At 49.4% G+C, this 16,814-nt stretch overlaps 1 protein-coding gene across 6 annotated transcripts in view; it reads right to left on the minus strand.

Annotated features, from left to right (window-relative positions):
- Positions 1-16,814, minus strand: part of USP20 (ubiquitin specific peptidase 20) — a 46,489-nt gene that overhangs the window by 17,565 nt on the left and 12,110 nt on the right. For all 6 annotated transcript variants that reach the window (XM_003822365.3, XM_055117117.2, XM_003822366.5 and 3 more), the window contains 8 exons: positions 14,331-14,442; positions 11,589-11,685; positions 7,862-7,915; positions 6,108-6,170; positions 5,622-5,753; positions 3,188-3,284; positions 2,609-2,678; positions 919-1,032 (listed from right to left, as the gene is read on the minus strand). In XM_003822365.3, the coding sequence (XP_003822413.2) occupies positions 919-1,032; positions 2,609-2,678; positions 3,188-3,284; positions 5,622-5,753; positions 6,108-6,170; positions 7,862-7,915; positions 11,589-11,669 (611 nt within the window). In that variant the 5' untranslated portion in view covers positions 11,670-11,685; positions 14,331-14,442. The remainder of the gene's footprint in view (positions 1-918; positions 1,033-2,608; positions 2,679-3,187; positions 3,285-5,621; positions 5,754-6,107; positions 6,171-7,861; positions 7,916-11,588; positions 11,686-14,330; positions 14,443-16,814) is intronic.

Below are 16,814 nucleotides of genomic sequence, written 5' to 3' on the forward strand. Positions count from 1 at the left end.
TCCCAAAGTGCTGGATTTACAGGTGTCAGTGACTGCGTCTGGCCCCACGCTGGTTTTTAATCTGCTTCTACATGTAATACATATTTCTCCCATGCTGGTTTTTTTTTTTTTTTGAGACAGAGTCTCGCTTTGTCAACAGGCTGGAGTGCAGTGGTGCGATCTCGGCTCACTGCCACCTCCGCCTCCCAGGTTCAAGTGATTCTCCTGCCTCAGCCTCCCGAGTAGCTGGGACTACAGGCACACGCCACCACACCCAGCTAATTTTTGTATTTTTATTAGACACGGGGTTTCACCATGTTGGCCAGAATGGTCTCGATCTCTTGACCTCGTGATTCACCTGCCTCAGCCTCTCAAAGTGCTGGGATTACAGGCGTGAGCCACTGCGCCTGGCCCTACGCTGGTTTTTCATCTGCTTCTACACATAATACATATTTCTATGTGCTCATTTAAAATTATTCCCAACTTTGACTTTTCCTGGAGAAACAGATCTAATCACAGACTCTGATCTTTAAATTAATTTCATACTGTGCCAGAAGCTCCATCCAGTCTGTGCTCTCCTGCCCCACACCTCCTCCTACACACACAGTCCTGGCTGAGGCCGGGTCACCATGTCTCTTGGCAAAGACGTCTACCAGTGGCTGCTCGGTAGGGTCAACAGTAGGTCAAATTCTAGCTCACCTTTTGCAGGTTCTATGACCTTGAGCAAGATACTTAAAGTGCTCTGCACCTCAGTTTCCCTATTTGTAAAACAGGACTGGATGCAATTTCCACCCCGCAGGCTTGCTGCAAGCATTACCCGGGACAAAGTGAGGCAAGTCCTCGCTGGGGGCTGAATCCACAGGAAGTACTCAATCATGGGTGCTGACAGGAAACCCCAGTCCCCACACACCGCCCGAGGCTAGGGATGCAGCTGCTCACCGTTTCTTATGCCAGACCTCAGAGACCAGCTTCTGGTAGCTCTTGCACAGGGCTGGCTTCTTATCTGTGCGCACCAGGCCGCCACACTCCAAGAAGAACTGAGTCAGCGGCGGGCTGGGTGCAGGGGAGAGAGAGCCAGGTCAGGAGAGCAAATGAGGCACGCGGCAGTTTAGAAAGGGCTGCATAGCGGGGAGCCCTGAGTGCTCGCACAGGGAGCACAGTGGCCCTGGACCCAGAAACTCCTGAAGGTGACTAGAAGGCTCCTACCAGTTATGAGAAAATTGTATCCTCCAAAATTCATCTGTGAAGCCCTAACTCCCAGAGACAGGGCATTTTTATTTTATTTTATCTCATCTTATCTATCTTACCTTATTTTATTATTATTATTATTATTATTTTGAAACAGAGTCTCCCTCTGTTGCCCAGGCTGGAGTCCAGTGGTGCAATCTTGGTTCATTGCAACCTCTGCCTCCCGGGTTCAAGTGCTTCTCCTGCCTTAGCCTCCCAAGTAGCTGGGATTACAGGCGCATGCCACAATGCCTGGCTAATTTTTTTGTATTTTTAGTAGAGACAGGCTCTACTAGTTGGCCAGGGTGGTCTTGAACTCCTGACCTCAGGCGATCCACTTGCCTTGACCTCCCAAAGTGCTGGGATTACAGGCGTAAGCCACGGTGCCCAGCCAAGACAGGGCCTTTAAAGAGGTTATTAAAGTTAAAACTGATTGGGTGCGGTCAATTTTTTTTTTTTTTTGAGACGGAGTCTCGCTCTGTCACCCAGGCTGGAATGCAATGGCATGATCTCAGCTCACTGCAACCTCCGCCTCCCGGGTTCAAGTGATTCTCCTGCCTCAGCTTCCCCAGTAGCTGGGACTACAGGTGCGTGCCACCACGTCCAGCTAGTTTTTTGTATTTTTAGTAGAGACAGGGTTTCACCATGTTAGCCAGAATGGTCTCTATCTCCTGACCTCGTGATCCACCTGCCTCGGCCTACCAAAGTGCTGGGATTACAGGCGTGGGCTACTGCGCCCAGCCTGGGTGTGGTCAATTATTAACAATAATTGACCTGCATCCTGCCACCTGAGGATAGTTACTAGGAACATTTTGGGACATAGCCTTCCAGACTTTTCTACGCATTTGTACCCATTCCCTCTCTGCTTCCCGCATACATATATTGCATCTCTAACCTCCACTGGGTAGGAGAAGCACGTCAGACACAGGAGACATCCTTGGCCTCATGGAGCTCACAGCCTTATCCTTAATGGAAAATCGCATTTCTCCCATAAAACGGGATTGTACCATGCAATGCTTTATAACCTCCTTTTTCCCCCACTCACCAGATTCTGAACCCCTTCTTGTTTCAATGCATGTTGTCTTGTGCCATTTTTCCTGCACTTGCTGCAAGGGCTATGAGAATTTATACTCCCTTGCAGATGGGCCTTTAAATCATTTCCAGTAAACAACAGAGCGCTGAGCCTCCTTGCATGTACAACTTCCCCAGCATCTCCGGTTATCTCCTCAGGATACATTCTGACTGGGGGGATTGCTGGGTCAAAGGGTATGCATGCTTTCAGGCATTTTGCTGTGCATCCTATACATGTGTTTGTGGGCAACCGGCTGGGGGCTGCTACTGCTGCTGTTTCCGGGGCTTTGCCAGGGACAGCTCTCGGCCCTCGGACAAAGTGTCGACCTACCAATTGGACAGGGCCTGCAGGGCGGCGTTCATGTAGCAGGAGTTCCCGAGGTTCTTCATGCCCGTGAGGCCTGGGAAATAAACACAACGGGGAGGAGCAGGTGAGCATCCTGCCCCGCCGAGGAAACCTTGCAAGTCACATTTGGCACAAAGGTGTGGCTCTCAACTGCCCAGGACCCAAGAAGAGGACATGGTGGAAGTGTTCCACCCCAGGAATCTTCCCAGTAAACTAACGTGGTTCCTGCTCACAACAGCTGCGGTTACCTGAGTGTTTTAAACAGATGAACTCCTTTGCCCCTCCGCCCAGCCAGGCCCACTGTCCAGACCATACAGCAGAGGGGTCGGCCTGCCCAGGGTCACCCAGCTGGGAGAGGGGACAAGATAGCCGGCTCTCCAGAACCTTAGCTAGGCCAGCCAACTTCTGGGGTGAAGCCACCATGCTAAACAGCTTATCCGTCACCCCATCCTTCCTTGCCCATATAGCAGGTGCAAATAGAGACCAAGACTCGGGCGGTTTCCAGCCTCCAGATGAGGGCCCCCAGCCCAGCCCATCAGCTTCCCCTGCTGTGGGGGCCATTACCTCGAGGTTTCAGGTCATCGTCCTCTGACTCAGACTCTCCTTCATCAGCCACAGCAATAGGAACAGCTTTCAGAGGGTGGGAGGGTGGCGGGGAGTCCTGTGTTAAAGACCCAAAGTGAGGAAAACAGTGAACAGAGGGGCTGGGGTCAGAGGCCCAGGTGTCTCCCAAGGGCTGGAAGTCCAGCCCTACTGCCCGGAAGGCCCTACTGGGCTGAGCCAGTCCAGCTGAGCAGAAGGCACTGTGAAAAGAGATAGGATTGGTGGCCTTGCCCTGGGAACTCCTTGATTTGTGTGTGTCTGTGTTTTTTTAGAGACGGGGTCTTGCTTTGTCACCCAGGCTGGAGTGCAGTGGCACAATCAGAGCTCACTGCTGACTCCAACTTCTGGGCTCAAGGGATCCTCCCACCTCACCCTTCTCAGTAGTTGAGACTACAGGTGCATGCACAGCACCCAGCTAACCTTTTTATATTGCCCAGGCTGGTCTCAAACTACTGGGCTCCAGTGATCCTCCCAAAGTGTTAGGATAACATGAGCCACTGTGCCCAGCTGTTGACTTGCATTTTTTTATTGGCAATAAAAAAATATTTTATTTATAATAAATTTGGAGAAAAATAGAAACATAAACATGCAACCCCATTTTCCTGAGAGAACTGCTGTTAATAGTCTGTATGTATCTTATGTAGACTTTTTTTTTTTTTTCTTTTTGAGACGGAGTCTCGCTCTGTTGCCCAGGCTGGAGTGCAATGGTGCAATCTTGGCTCACTGCAAGCTCCGCCTCCCAGGTTCATGCCATTCTCCTGCCTCAGCCTCCTGACTAGCTGGGACTACAGGTGCCCGCTACTATGCCTGACTAATTTTTTGTATTTTTAGTAGAGACGGGGTTTCACCGTGTTAGCCAGGATGGTCTCGATCTCCTGACCTCGTGATCTGCCCGCCTCGGCCTCCCAAAGTGCTGGGATTACAGGCATGAGCCACCGCGCCTGGGCTATGTGGACTTTTTTTAAGAGATAAGAGTCTTGCTCTGTCGCCCAGGCTGAAGTGCAGTAGCACAACTATAGCTCACTGCAACCTTGAACTCCTGGGCTCAAGTGATCCTCCCACCTCAGCCTCCCAAGTAGCTGGGATTACAAGCATGCGCCACCATGCCTAGCTAATTTTATTTTTTGTAGAGACAAGGTCTCATGCTGTTGCCCAGGCTGGTCTCAAACTCCTGGGCTCAAGTGATCCTCCTGCCTTGGCCCAGCAAAGGGCTGGGATTACAGGCATTAGCCATGGCGCCCAGCCTATATTATACAGACTTTTAACTGCTAATACACATGCACAACAAAAACAAGATATTGCATATACTGTTTTATAGCCTTTTCTATAAAAATTCATAAATATCTACCAAGTTCACAAATGCATTCAATAAGCATTTTGAGCAATATTGAGCCCTATCATGTGACTGTCTAAACAGAAGGAGAGGCCAGGTGCGGTGGCTCCTGCCTGTAATCCCAGCACTTTGGGAGGCCAAGGCAGGCGGATCACTTGAGGTCAGGAGTTCAAGACCAGCCTGGTCAACATGGCAAAACCCTGACTCTACTAAAAATATGAAAATTAGCCAGGCATGGTCGTGGGCGCCTGTAATCCCAGCTACTCAGGAGGTTGAGGCAGGACAATCAGTTGAACCCAGGAGGCAGAGGTTGTAGTGAGCTGAGACTGCACCACTGCATTCCAGCCTGAGCAACAGAGCGAGACTCGGTCTCAAAAAATTAAAATAAAATAAAATAAAATAAAATAAAATAAATGGAGGAGAGAGCCATGCAGATGCTGCACACATGTGCTGGCTTCTCCTCTAGCAGGCAGCTCTGCCATCCAGGATTACTGACCATTCCCTGAGGACACACCTGGGGCCGGGCCCTCCAGGTCACAGGCTTGCTGACCTGCCATCTCTAAGGTTGCACAGCACACTGTTGATCAAAGGACCATTCTCTGGTTGACGTTACCCAGGTGGTTTCTGGGCATTTCCCATAGAGAAGTGTCCTGTAGCAACTACCTGGAATTCCCTTAGGAATGGTTTCAGATCTGAGAGGGCCATCTGTGACCTTGTCAACCCTCTCCATAAGGCCCGGAAGGGTCTACACTCACCTCATGGCCCTGGGCCCACCCCAACCCCTGCACTCCACACAGCCACCCATGGTCTCCGAGCTCCTCAAGGGAGGCCCTACTCTCAGTCACCTCTGCACCCTCATGGTCTCACACATGCCTCGGCACAGAGTTGGGCTCAGTGAGCATGTGCTGATGTGAGCTCCTCAAAGTCACCTGAAAACATACTGACCCAGGAACAGACACCTCTGGGACCTACTGCCCCATGCTCCACGGATGCTCAGGTCACACTGCCTCATCCTCAACACAGTGTCACCAACAACCAAACAGAGCCCACCACACAGGTTACCTGTTCAGAGAACTTGGAAGAGGAGCCCAGCAGAGGGGCTGCCAGCCGCTGCTCCAGGAATACCTCCTTCTCACAGGCGTAACACCACAGTCGGTACGTGGTCAGGTTTACGGTCAAGTTGTGCTTTTTTGCCTAGAGGGTAATATCCAAAACAAGGTCCAGGGTACTCTGGCCTAACAAGTGCCCCAACCTGTAATGGCTGCTCCGCTCCCCAGCCTCTCAGTAAGAGGCCCTGTCAGGACAGAGGCCGGAAGCTCGAATTTTGCTTACCCACCCCCAGTCAGGACCCTGAGGGCTGCTGCTTATCAAATGGTGCAGATGCAAAATGTTTTTACCTGCATTCTCTCTTGCTTCTTTGCAGAAGCCATGCTAGGATGACACCATTTATTGCCCCAGCCATTTAGGCCCAGAGTAGGAAGGTGGAGCTGGGGTTTGAACCCCAGGCCATCTAACTGCAGGGCCCATACTCTCAGCCACCACACTTACCTGTGCATGAATGGTGCTGTGGTCAGCGAAGGATTCTCCGCAGCCAACATAGGGGCAGGCAACCTGGGAAGAGAGGGAAGGAGAGTGGACTGGAGCTTGCCAAAAGGATGGTGTCAACACAGTGTCTCTGGTTCCATCCCAAAGTCAGTGCCCCTACCTCTACTGAACAGGGACCACAAGGGACTGAGGCTCTGCCATCTCAAAGGAACACGGGTCTGTAGGTCTGTACACCTGAAGTTCTGTTGGGCAGTGATGGACAGTAAACAGCGTCCCTGCCCTCTGAGTGAGACGAGCAGTATGCCCTGGGCTGCTGCTCTCCAGCAAGAAGCCCAGGCGGGGTCCCAGCTGGGGCCTGGCTGCTCGGGACCAAGACCCTCTCCCTCCACAAAAACCCCATGTGAAGTGGGGTCAGTTATTGGGACCTATGTTTTTGGTGGGGATCCTAGGCCTCACAGCCATTTTCTAATGGGGGATGATGAATGGGGACCAGGTGTTTGAAACAAGGGTCACAGGTAGTGGGAACCCAGTACTGACCCAGTACCCCAGAGCAGGGCCCACATGCCCCTGATGACACTGCCTTTGCCCTCGCACTCTCCTATCCCAAATCTACCCATCCTCCAAGGCCTGCTCAGTGCTTCCACTGTGAGCCTCCACGCCAGCCAGTAGCCAATGCCATACTCCTACAGGAGCGCCTGCTGTCACTGCCACCTGTGATCAGCAGGGCCTTCTGGGAAAACAGTGGAATCATATCATGTGGCCGACTCAGAAAGCATGTGCCATTTTCTGCATCAGGCTCCCACATCTGTCTGAGGGGACTGTGGCTCCTATGAGGTAGGACCACGTCCTGCACTTCTAACAGCCCAGGAGATAACATCTAGCCCTTCTTGCTGCCCCCTGGATACGCAGTGTCTTGCCATCTACTTTGTGCTGAGTGACAGGGCTGAGCAGAAGAGGCCAGAATCCCACTGGAGGCTCCTGCGCTTCTGCAAAGACTGACTGGCTGTCTTCACTCGCTGCTGCTGTCTTTGTTGTTTTTACTTGTGGGTTGTTTTTTTTTTAAAGAAATTTTAAGTAACAGTCATTTTTAGTATGACTATAAAAATACATACTTGGAAACATTTTTTAAATACTACAGAGAAAAAAAGAAAATTACCCATAATTCTACCACTCAGAGGAAACTGTCATGTTTTCATACATCTACTTTTACTCTTTTTAGTAACCAGTAATCACCCAAACCCTTCCAGCTTCTCCCGGACACTGTCTCCTGGCCAGTCACAGGCATCCGTCTTGTCCAGTTCTACCCTAACCCCATGAGGTGGGGACGGTTGTCAGCTGTCAGTGTTGCAGCCCCTTTCTTATAGATGGGTAATGAAGGTTCAGGGAAAAAATGAGACTGGCCCAGGTAGAGACGCTGCTGAGCAGCAGTGCCAGGCCTCAAAGCCAAGACACCCACGTTGACTCACACATACTCATGCCAAGCTAGAATACTGTCCTATGAAGAAGGGAGCCTTCAGTCCAGAGCCTTCTCCGACCTACTTTTTTCTCCTGTCATTTTTAATTGCTGCCAGAATGGCCAGCCCAGGATTCGCTGACTTTGGAGTCCTGTGCCCCTGTGCCCCAGCCCAAGGTTTCTGGCAGTGCCCAGTAGGGATGGAAGTTCCCAGCCCAGAGTCTAGCCCACTGCACCAGCCTGTGCAGTGCTGATAACAGGTGGAAGCAGCTCTACACCCCTGACGGCCACAAGGGTCTTTTACCTGGAGACAGGCCCATAGGTTTGGTCCGGTGACCCCACACGACTGACAGGTTCCCTGTGTGGGTTGAGAGGAGAGAAAAAGAGCAGGCATGAGGAGCCCGTTGCGGGGCTGAGCACTGGGGCTGCTCCTGCCTGGAGGGCCCCACCTGGCTGACATGCACTCAGAAGGTCTCAGCTTCAAGCCCTGGCCCCAGAAAGGCCTTCGCCAGACTACCTGTCCAAATTAGGCTCCCAGGGGAGCACTTTATACTTTACTGTTTGAATTCTATCCTGTGCCTGTAAAAACATGTTCAAATCAACATTTTATGATTTTAGTGTCTATAACCTAGTCTTGGAAAATAAAATCATGTAAGAGACTCGTTAACACGCTCTCTTCCCACCCCTTCTACTCTTCCTTTCTTGCACTGAATTATTTCAGCCTTTCTCCCCATTAGACAAGGGCGCCATGAAAGAGGGATGGTCTGTTTTGCCTACCCCTGTGAGTTCACAGGGCCTGGTATAAATGAAGAGTTCACTAGACCTGGCAAACCCCAGGAAATGCCCAGGTTTCTGGTGGTCTGGGCGTCAAAGCCTGCTCCGTGTCTATTGGAATCCTTTCTCTCCTCCTTGCTTTAACAATGGGATGCATGGATTTTAGCTGAACACACAGCTAGCCTGCTGCAGATGACGTTTTCCAGCTTCCACCATGATCACGTGGCTCAGTTCTAGTCAAACTAGCAAAAACGATGTGTGCCACTTCTGCGCTGTGTGCTACCCTTGCTCTTTCTCCTCTTACCATTGGCTGGAATGTGGATGTGATGGCAGGAGCTGAAGCAACCACCTTGGACTCAGGATGAAAGCCACATGTTGAGAATGGCAGAGCTACACTACCAGTCCTACCTACCTGTGGTCTGTTCTGTGAGAGAAAAGAAACTTCTTTTTTTTTTTTTTTTGAGATGGAATCTCGCTCTGTCACCCAGGCTGGAGTGCAGTGGTGCAATCTCGGCTCACTGCAAGCTCCGCCTCCCAGGTTCACGCCATTCTCCTGCCTTAGCCTCCCGAGTAGCTGGGACTACAGGCACCCACCACCTCGCCCGGCTAATTTTTTGTATTATTAGTAGAGACGGGATTTCACCATGTTAGCCAGGATGGCCTCGATCTCCTGACCTTGTGATCCACCCGCCTTGGCCTCCCAAAGTGCTGGGATTACAGGCGTGAGCCACCGCACCCAGCCCACTGAGTTCTTTACACACTGCTCACATAATCCCCTCCAGTCTCTGTAGCAGGGCCCAGCAACATCCCCCTTTCACTGATGAGAAACTGGGACTCAGAGAGGTCACACCCTTGTCACAGAGCAAGGTCAGCAGGTGAAGCCAGTGAGCCTGGACCCCAGTGCAGCAAGGTCACAAACCTCTCACCAAGAAAGCCTGGCTTCCCCCAGGGTGGCCATGTCGGCTCCCAGGCCTCCATGGCCTCCTTCTCATTGTCACTACACCCAGATTCCAGCTGTGTTTGTAAAAAGCCTGAACATGGGGTTGAAGTGAAGCAGCTTGTCCCATACGATGAAGCTGAGATCTGCACTCTGTGGTTTAGGGTCTCTCACGGAGGATGCTGTGGGTGCCAGGAGATCAGTCTGCTTAGCAGACTCAAAACCGCAGCCCCAAACCTTCCTGAATTTGTCATCTCTCTCATGATTTTTTGACTTCACAATTCACCCTCCTCTTCCCAGTTTTTTTTTCCATTTCAGTTATTTGATTTATAAAAGTATTGAATGCTTGCTATAACAATTCAGATGACATCTATATGCTGTGTATGATATGAAATATTTCCCTCTGTACATTCTTCTTACATAAAACACATATGCCTGGATCTTGAGGGGGTGATTTTTAGTAAAAAATAAGATCATGCAATACATATTTCTCTGTAATGTGCCTTTGAGGGTCACCCAAGTCTGTACATGAAGACTTCATTCCTCTGTGATAACTGCACACTCTGGACACACCATAATTGATTCCCCCATTCCTTTCTTGAGGAATATTCAGGTGCCACCAGTTTTTCCCTTTTATAAATAACGCTCAATAAATACTGCTGTATCATATGTTTATAACTGGTGATTACATTTCTACTGGATAAATTCCCAGAAGCAGAATTGTTTCCCTAAAAGTTACGGTAATTCCTAGCCCTACCACAACGTGAGTGGCCCATTTTCTCCATAACTGTCAGCTATGAATGGGATCAGTCTCTTTCCGCCCATCTGCAAAATGGTATCATCCTATTTCATTAGCAATATCCATAAGAATGAGAGTGAAGTCAGCCATCTTTTTCCGAAAGTTTCTTGTCATTTCTACCTCTTTTACTGGGAAGGACCTGCTCATATCCTTGCTCTTTCTGAGTATTTTAGAACGGTGTTGGTTTTATTTTGTAACTTTCTGGATACCCAGAGAGGAGCTGAAGCCGTGATCTCTGACACACAGGCCCAGAGCACCCCAGACAAGCCCAGTCTCTGCTCTAGAGGCACTAACAGGCTTCTGAACGGCTGCCAGGCCCAGTGCAAACCTTCCTGTGCTCCACCTCTCTTCTGCCACCTGCTTCATCCCCTCCCTGCTCTCAGATTCCCTAAGAAGTGGAGAGAAACCCAGCACCAGACAGTGCAAACACATCCGGGCCTCACTCTGCCCCACTTCATGCTGCAAGAGGCGAAGTCACTTCAAAAGCAGCTATAGACACTATGAAGAACCGCTCCCATGCCAGGCCCCATGACAAAACCAGCTCAGGCCAAAGGCCACCAAGGACCTGCTGGTGCAGCGAGGCCAGGCGACCAGCATTAGGTGCCAATATGCCCAGGAATCCCACTCCTGGGAACATGCCTGCATGCAGCTCTGCCCATGGATGCAATGACTTTTCTACAAGGCCATTCATCGCAGCATCATGTGTATCGGCAAGAGGCTGCAAAGGGTCCAGGTGTCCACCCAGAGAGCATCAGTCACTGTGGCCACATGATGAAATATGATGCAGCTTCAAGGTAACAAATGAGAAAGCTGTCTCTATGCACTGACGTCCAAAGAGCTCCAAGATACATTGTCATGTGAATAAAGCAAGTTACAAAACAGAGAGGATCATATCCATCTTTTACGTAAGAAAGGGCAAAACTTAAAATGAGTTTATCTGCCTGTATTCACATAAAGAAACTGAAAAGATACAAAAGAGAATAAGTGCTTACCCGAGGGTGGGCTGGGGAGGGTGGGCACAGGGGTGAGAGAAGGACTTCTTGACATTTATCTTTTTATACTGTTTCATTTGTAACCCTGTTCAAGTATTACCTTTTCAAAAATTTTCATTTAACAACACCAAAAGGATGGCAACACATCCTCCTACTCTGAGAAGAGGCCCAGCTTCCTGCTCAGGCTTCCCTGAGCCCTCCTGGAGCCACATGTGTAAAAACGCTCCTGGACTTGGAAAGCAGCATTCATTCCCTGCCTTGGAGAGGCTCTGTGCACCGGCCCCAACAGCTAATGGACAGAGAGCATTAGTGGTTCCCAAATGGCCTTGTCTAAACTATAATTAATGGCTATTAGGACAGAGCCTCCGGAAGGTGGCCTCCCAAGCAGATGCCAGCATTTCCATTTACACAGAAGGCTGAGCAGAGACTGTCAGGGAACCAGTTTTTCCACTGCTTCAGAAATGTCCACACCCCAGGAAAGAGGCAGCCCTGGGTGTGGGCCCTGTCCCCGTAAGGTCTGACCCTTTACCTTAGATTTGAGCAGCAAGTCCTCTTTGGTCACCTCTCCTATGGAGTCAAGGTGAGGGCAAAGGTCCCTGGAGTCCCCCATCCTGGCCTGGGCTCACCTATGAGAAGACACAAGCAATCCCGGGTTAATGGCAGCCAGTGTTGGCAGGAGGTGGGGAGGTGAGTAGTTAAGTACATGACTTTGGCCTTGAGTCCTGGTCTGCCACAAACCAGCTGGTAACGCAGGGAAGTTGCTTAACCTCTCTGAGCATCACTTTCCTTGTCTAAGAAGATAACAGTTGCCCCAGTGGGTCGCTCCTAGGTCACGGAGACAATGTCTGTCAAATGCCTGGTGTAGTCCCTGATGTAGGGAAAGCCCATGGCAGGTGACAGGTATCGTGATCAGAATTATTGGTAGGGAAGACACGGGAGTCCTGCATGCATGCAGGGAGCTGCACACCAGACAATCTAAAACCACAGATGTTTTGTTAGAGGAGGCCAAATCCATGTCCATCCAAGGATACAGGCAGAGAAGGCGGCAGTGTAGAAAGGCTGGGTTTCAAAAAGGCAAGCAGCAGATGTTGACATAGGTCTTCTCAAGAGCCTCTGGAGGCCAAGTGCTGGCGGACCACTTATCCCACGTCTTGTGGGAGCCCCCTGCGGAGTGAGGTTTGAACACCAGACCACCATGGGAGCAGGCCATGCAGCACTGCCTCCAGAGAATGTCTTCTGAGAGTAGGGAGAAAGTCAGAGAGAAAGGCAGGAGAACAACCTAGAAAGCAGTCTGTGTTTGCCAAAACATCAGCAGTGGTGCAGCTGGGTGATGGGTTTCAAGACATGGAAAAAAAAAAGCTCTGTTGTTTTCGTCTAACTGATACATGTTCATCATGAAAACAAAACTCAAACAAGAAAGCACAAAGTAAAATAAATCACTGATAACAAGTAGCAAACATCTTTCCCAACATTCTCCTGCGTTTCTTTCCCTTTTAAATCAGGGGTATAAATAGATATCTGTCTTAGAAAATAAATGCTTCCCTCAAGGGAGCACCTTGGTGAAGATGAACAGCTCTGTATTTTGAGTGTGGGGTGGTTACATGGATCTACACGTGTGTTAAAAGTGCAAAGAACTGAACACACATGAGTGCCTACAGAACTAGTGAAATCTGAATAAGCTCCATGGATTATGCCAATGTCAGTTTACTGATTGTACTACAGACATACTAAGATGTATTATTAGCTGGGATGCTGGTGCATGCCTGTAGTCCCAGCTACTCAAGAGGCTGAGGTAGGAGATCATGTGAGCCCAGGAGTTCAAGGCTGCAGTGAGCCGTGACCATGCCACTGCACTCCAGCCTGGGTGACAGAGCAAGACCTCATCTCAAAAAAAAAAAAAAAAAAAAAAGTATATGTTATTCTTACCATCAGGGGAAACTGGGTGAAGGTACAAAGGACCTTAGGGTACATTTTTTGCAACTGCCTGTGAATCTATAATTATTTCAAAAGAAAACATTTAAAAATGAGTAACTAAATAAATGCTTCACCTACGGTATTTTAGCAGAATCAAATCCAGGAATCTGACTGCTGATTATAGCTTCAAACTGTTGCCAAATAAGGTCCAAACCAACCAAAGATGTAACTGGAGCCAAGACTGCTTTAACCAAAGGCAGAAGCCTCTGTGACTGCATGAGTCTTAAAAACAAAACAAAAGACCGGGTGTGGTGGCTCATGCCTGTAATCCTAGCACTTTGGGAGGCCGAGGTGGGCAGATCACCTGAGGTCAGGAGATCAAGACCAGCCTGACCAACATGGAGAAACCCCGTCTCTACTAAAAATACAAAATTAGCCGGGCATGATGCATATGCCTATAATCCCAGCTACTCAGGAGGCTGAGGCAGGAGAATGGCTTGAACCCAGGAGGCGGAAGTTGTGGTGAGCCAACATCGTGCCATTGAACTGCAGCCTAGGCAACAAGAGCGCAACTCCATCCCAAAACACACACACACACACACACACACACACACACACCCAAAAACAAAAAACAAAGGCAGAAGCTGCATGTGTGCCCACCTGATCTGAGAGGTGGACGGACCCCCAGACTCCTCCTTACGTGCCCCTCCCTGTCCCAAATGGTCAGCCAGGGTCAACTGGCCAGATTCTCATTCAGAACATGAGTTACTAGCACTCATGAGGTGTCAGACCAAGCTAAGTGCTTTTTGTGCATTCGTTTATGAAAAACTCTTCCAGCAATCGTTGAGGCAGCTGTGATCAGCCCCATTTCACAGACTAAGGAACAGAGGCTCCTTCTTGTCTAAGGTCTCACAGGAATGTTGGCGCTAGAGCTGAACCTCAAGTGGGTCAGATCCTAAGGGCCCGCTCAGTTGCTTTCTAACTTATAGAAAATGTAAATGTGAAAAGCAGGCAGAACTTACTGTCACATTAAAGATGAGCATAAAGAAAAAAAAGGAAAAAACAAAGTAGACCAAACTATATAACGCACTTCCATGTTTCCATGTACCTAGACTCATCAATTAACAACTCATGGCCAATCTTGCTTCATCTCAACCTCCTGCTTCCTCTTGCTTTTGTAGCAAGTCCCAGACACACAGGCGATCACATTCCATCTGTATTTTTCTAAGAGATAAAGACTTAAAAAAACAAACAAACCCATAATCACAATTCCATTCTTTCATCTAAAGAGAAAAATCCATGTGTCCTCCTCAGTCCGTGTTGAAGGGACCCACCTGAGAGGAGGCCATGGGCTTACCTCTGGGTGACACGAAGCCCACAGAAAGCGGCCAGCATTCGCATCCTTTGTTGACAGCTGACAGCGACGGGCTATAGGGGTCTGGAGTGAGTGGAGGCCTCTGGCAAGGAGCCTGGGGGATGAACCACAGCATTTCACACAGTTCTGTTATTATTACTTTTAAGACAGGCTCTTGCTCGCTTGCCCAGGCTGGGGTTGCAGTGGCATGATCACAGGTCACTGCAGCCTTGACCTTCTAGGCTCAAGCAATCCTCCCACCTCAACTTCCCAAGTAGCTGGGACCATAGGTGTGCACCACCAGACCCACCTAATTTATTTAAAATTTCTTGTAGAGACAGGGTCTTGTTTTGTTGTCCAGGCTGGTCTTGAACTCCTGGGCTCAAGTAATCCTCCCACCTCAGGCCTCCCAAAGTGCTGAGATTATAGGCGTGAGCCACTGTGCCCAGACAGTTCCATTATTTTAAAATCACTCTTAGCACCAACTAGAAGCTAAAAAGGGCCCAGCATTCCTCCTGGGAGGAACGAATTTCAGGATATTGGGGATGTCCACAGGCTAGACTACTCCCTGTGCAGCCAGAGAGCAATACCACCACATCACTCCTGGGCCAGCTGGCCAAGGCTCAGGCAGAGCTGGCACACAGGGGCAGCCCCTCCTAGGGAGTGCTGGCCTTCACTAGTCACTGCTGAGGCATTACCTTGGTGCTCCCCAGGAGGAAACCTGCACAGGTCTGCTGGAGGGGTCTGCAGGGCCTCTCCTATTGTCCCATCAGGCTACCACAGCCCATCAACCCTCTGGACAGGAAGGCCTGGCCCCTTCCACACATGCCACCAGGCCCCTCAGGCCATCCTTTGAGCTCTCAGGGATTTCCTGAGAACCCCCGACCCTCAAGTGTTCAGCAGGCCCAGGCTGCAGGCACAACCGGGCTCATCCACACATTGCCACTACCCACACTTCACTGGCAGGTCACAGTCTCCCAGATGTGGACAGCTCAAAGAAGGAGAGGCAGTTCGAAGCTACCATTTAAAATAGTCACATGACAATGACAGCTTCAAGATTCCAAATTTCAAACCTCCTCACTTGAAGCCAGGTTTTTTAGTTTTCTTCATTGTTTCTGCTGAGGCCATGTGCCCTGAGTCGGCACTAGTCTTACACTATTTTAAGCTGCAGTGGTGGGGGTTTTGCTAGCATCTTTGGTATGTGATCATCTCTCCAGTCGGGTGGCTGGGGAGGGAGTGGGCAGGTTATAACTTGGCCCATTCTTTTTTTTTTTTTTTTTTTTTGAGATAGTTTCACTCTGCCGTTCAGGCTGGAGTACAGTGGCATGATCTTGGCTCACTGCAACTTCTGCCTCCCGGGTTCATGAGATTCTCCTGCCTCAGCCTCCTGAGTTGCTGGGATTACAGCTGTGTGCCACCACGCCCGGCTAATTTAACAGGCTCACTCTTGATTTGCAAGTGCAATTGGACTTACATTCTTGCAACTTCAGAGAGAAAAATCAGCCCTGTGGCTAACAGCCCTCAATGTATTCTCACTACTCCCATTTTACAGATGAAGAAACAGAATTGGAACTTAAGTAACTCAGGAACTTGGCAGAGGTCAATCACCTGGCTAGTTTTTTTTGTTTTGTTTTGCTTGAGATGGAGTTTCGCTCTTGTTGCCCAAACTGGAGTGCAATGGTGCAATCTCAGCTCACCGCAACCTCCGCCTCCCGGGTTCAAGCAATTCTCTTGCCTCAGCCCCTTGAGTAGCTGGGATTACAGGCATGCGCCACCATGCCCAGCTAATTTTATATTTTTAGTAGAGACAGAGTTTCTCCATGTTGGTCAGGCTGGTCTCAAACTCCTGACCTCAGGTGATCCGCCTGCCTCAGCCTCCCAAGTGCTGGGATTATAGGCGTGAGCCACCGTGCTTGGCCCACCTGGCTAGTTTGTAACAGGTGTGGCCCTCATCAGATCTGTGTGGTGCAGAGTCTTGCTCTAAATCATGAGTCGGATTTAGAGAAACATTAAACTGAGCAAAAAAAAATAAAAATAAAAATAAAAAAATCAGATACAAAAACATATATACCGTATGATTCTATTTATATAAAATTCCAAGACAGACAAAACTGATGATGATAGAAACAGGATCAGTGATTGCCTGGGGCAAAGGGTAGAGTTATGTTGCAGACAAGAAGGAACTTTCTGTGGTGTTGGAATGTTCTAGATCTTGTCTGGTGTGGGGTTTAATCAAGTGTATACACCTGTCAAATCGTGTGCACTGTATCTTTAAAGTGTGTGCATTTTATTATATGTAAATTATACCTCAATAAAGTTGATTAAAAGCATTTTAAATCAGAATGAGGCCAGGCACAGTGGCTCACACCTGTAATCCCAGCACTTTGGGAGGCTGAGGCGGGCGGATCACGAGATCAGGAGTTAGAGACCAGCCTGGCCAACATGGTGAAATCCTGTCTCAACTAAAAATACAAAAATTAGCTGAGT

The sequence above is a fragment of the Pan paniscus genome, chromosome 11 (assembly GCF_029289425.2).
Source record: "Pan paniscus chromosome 11, NHGRI_mPanPan1-v2.0_pri, whole genome shotgun sequence".
Classification (NCBI taxonomy): domain Eukaryota; kingdom Metazoa; phylum Chordata; class Mammalia; order Primates; family Hominidae; genus Pan; species Pan paniscus.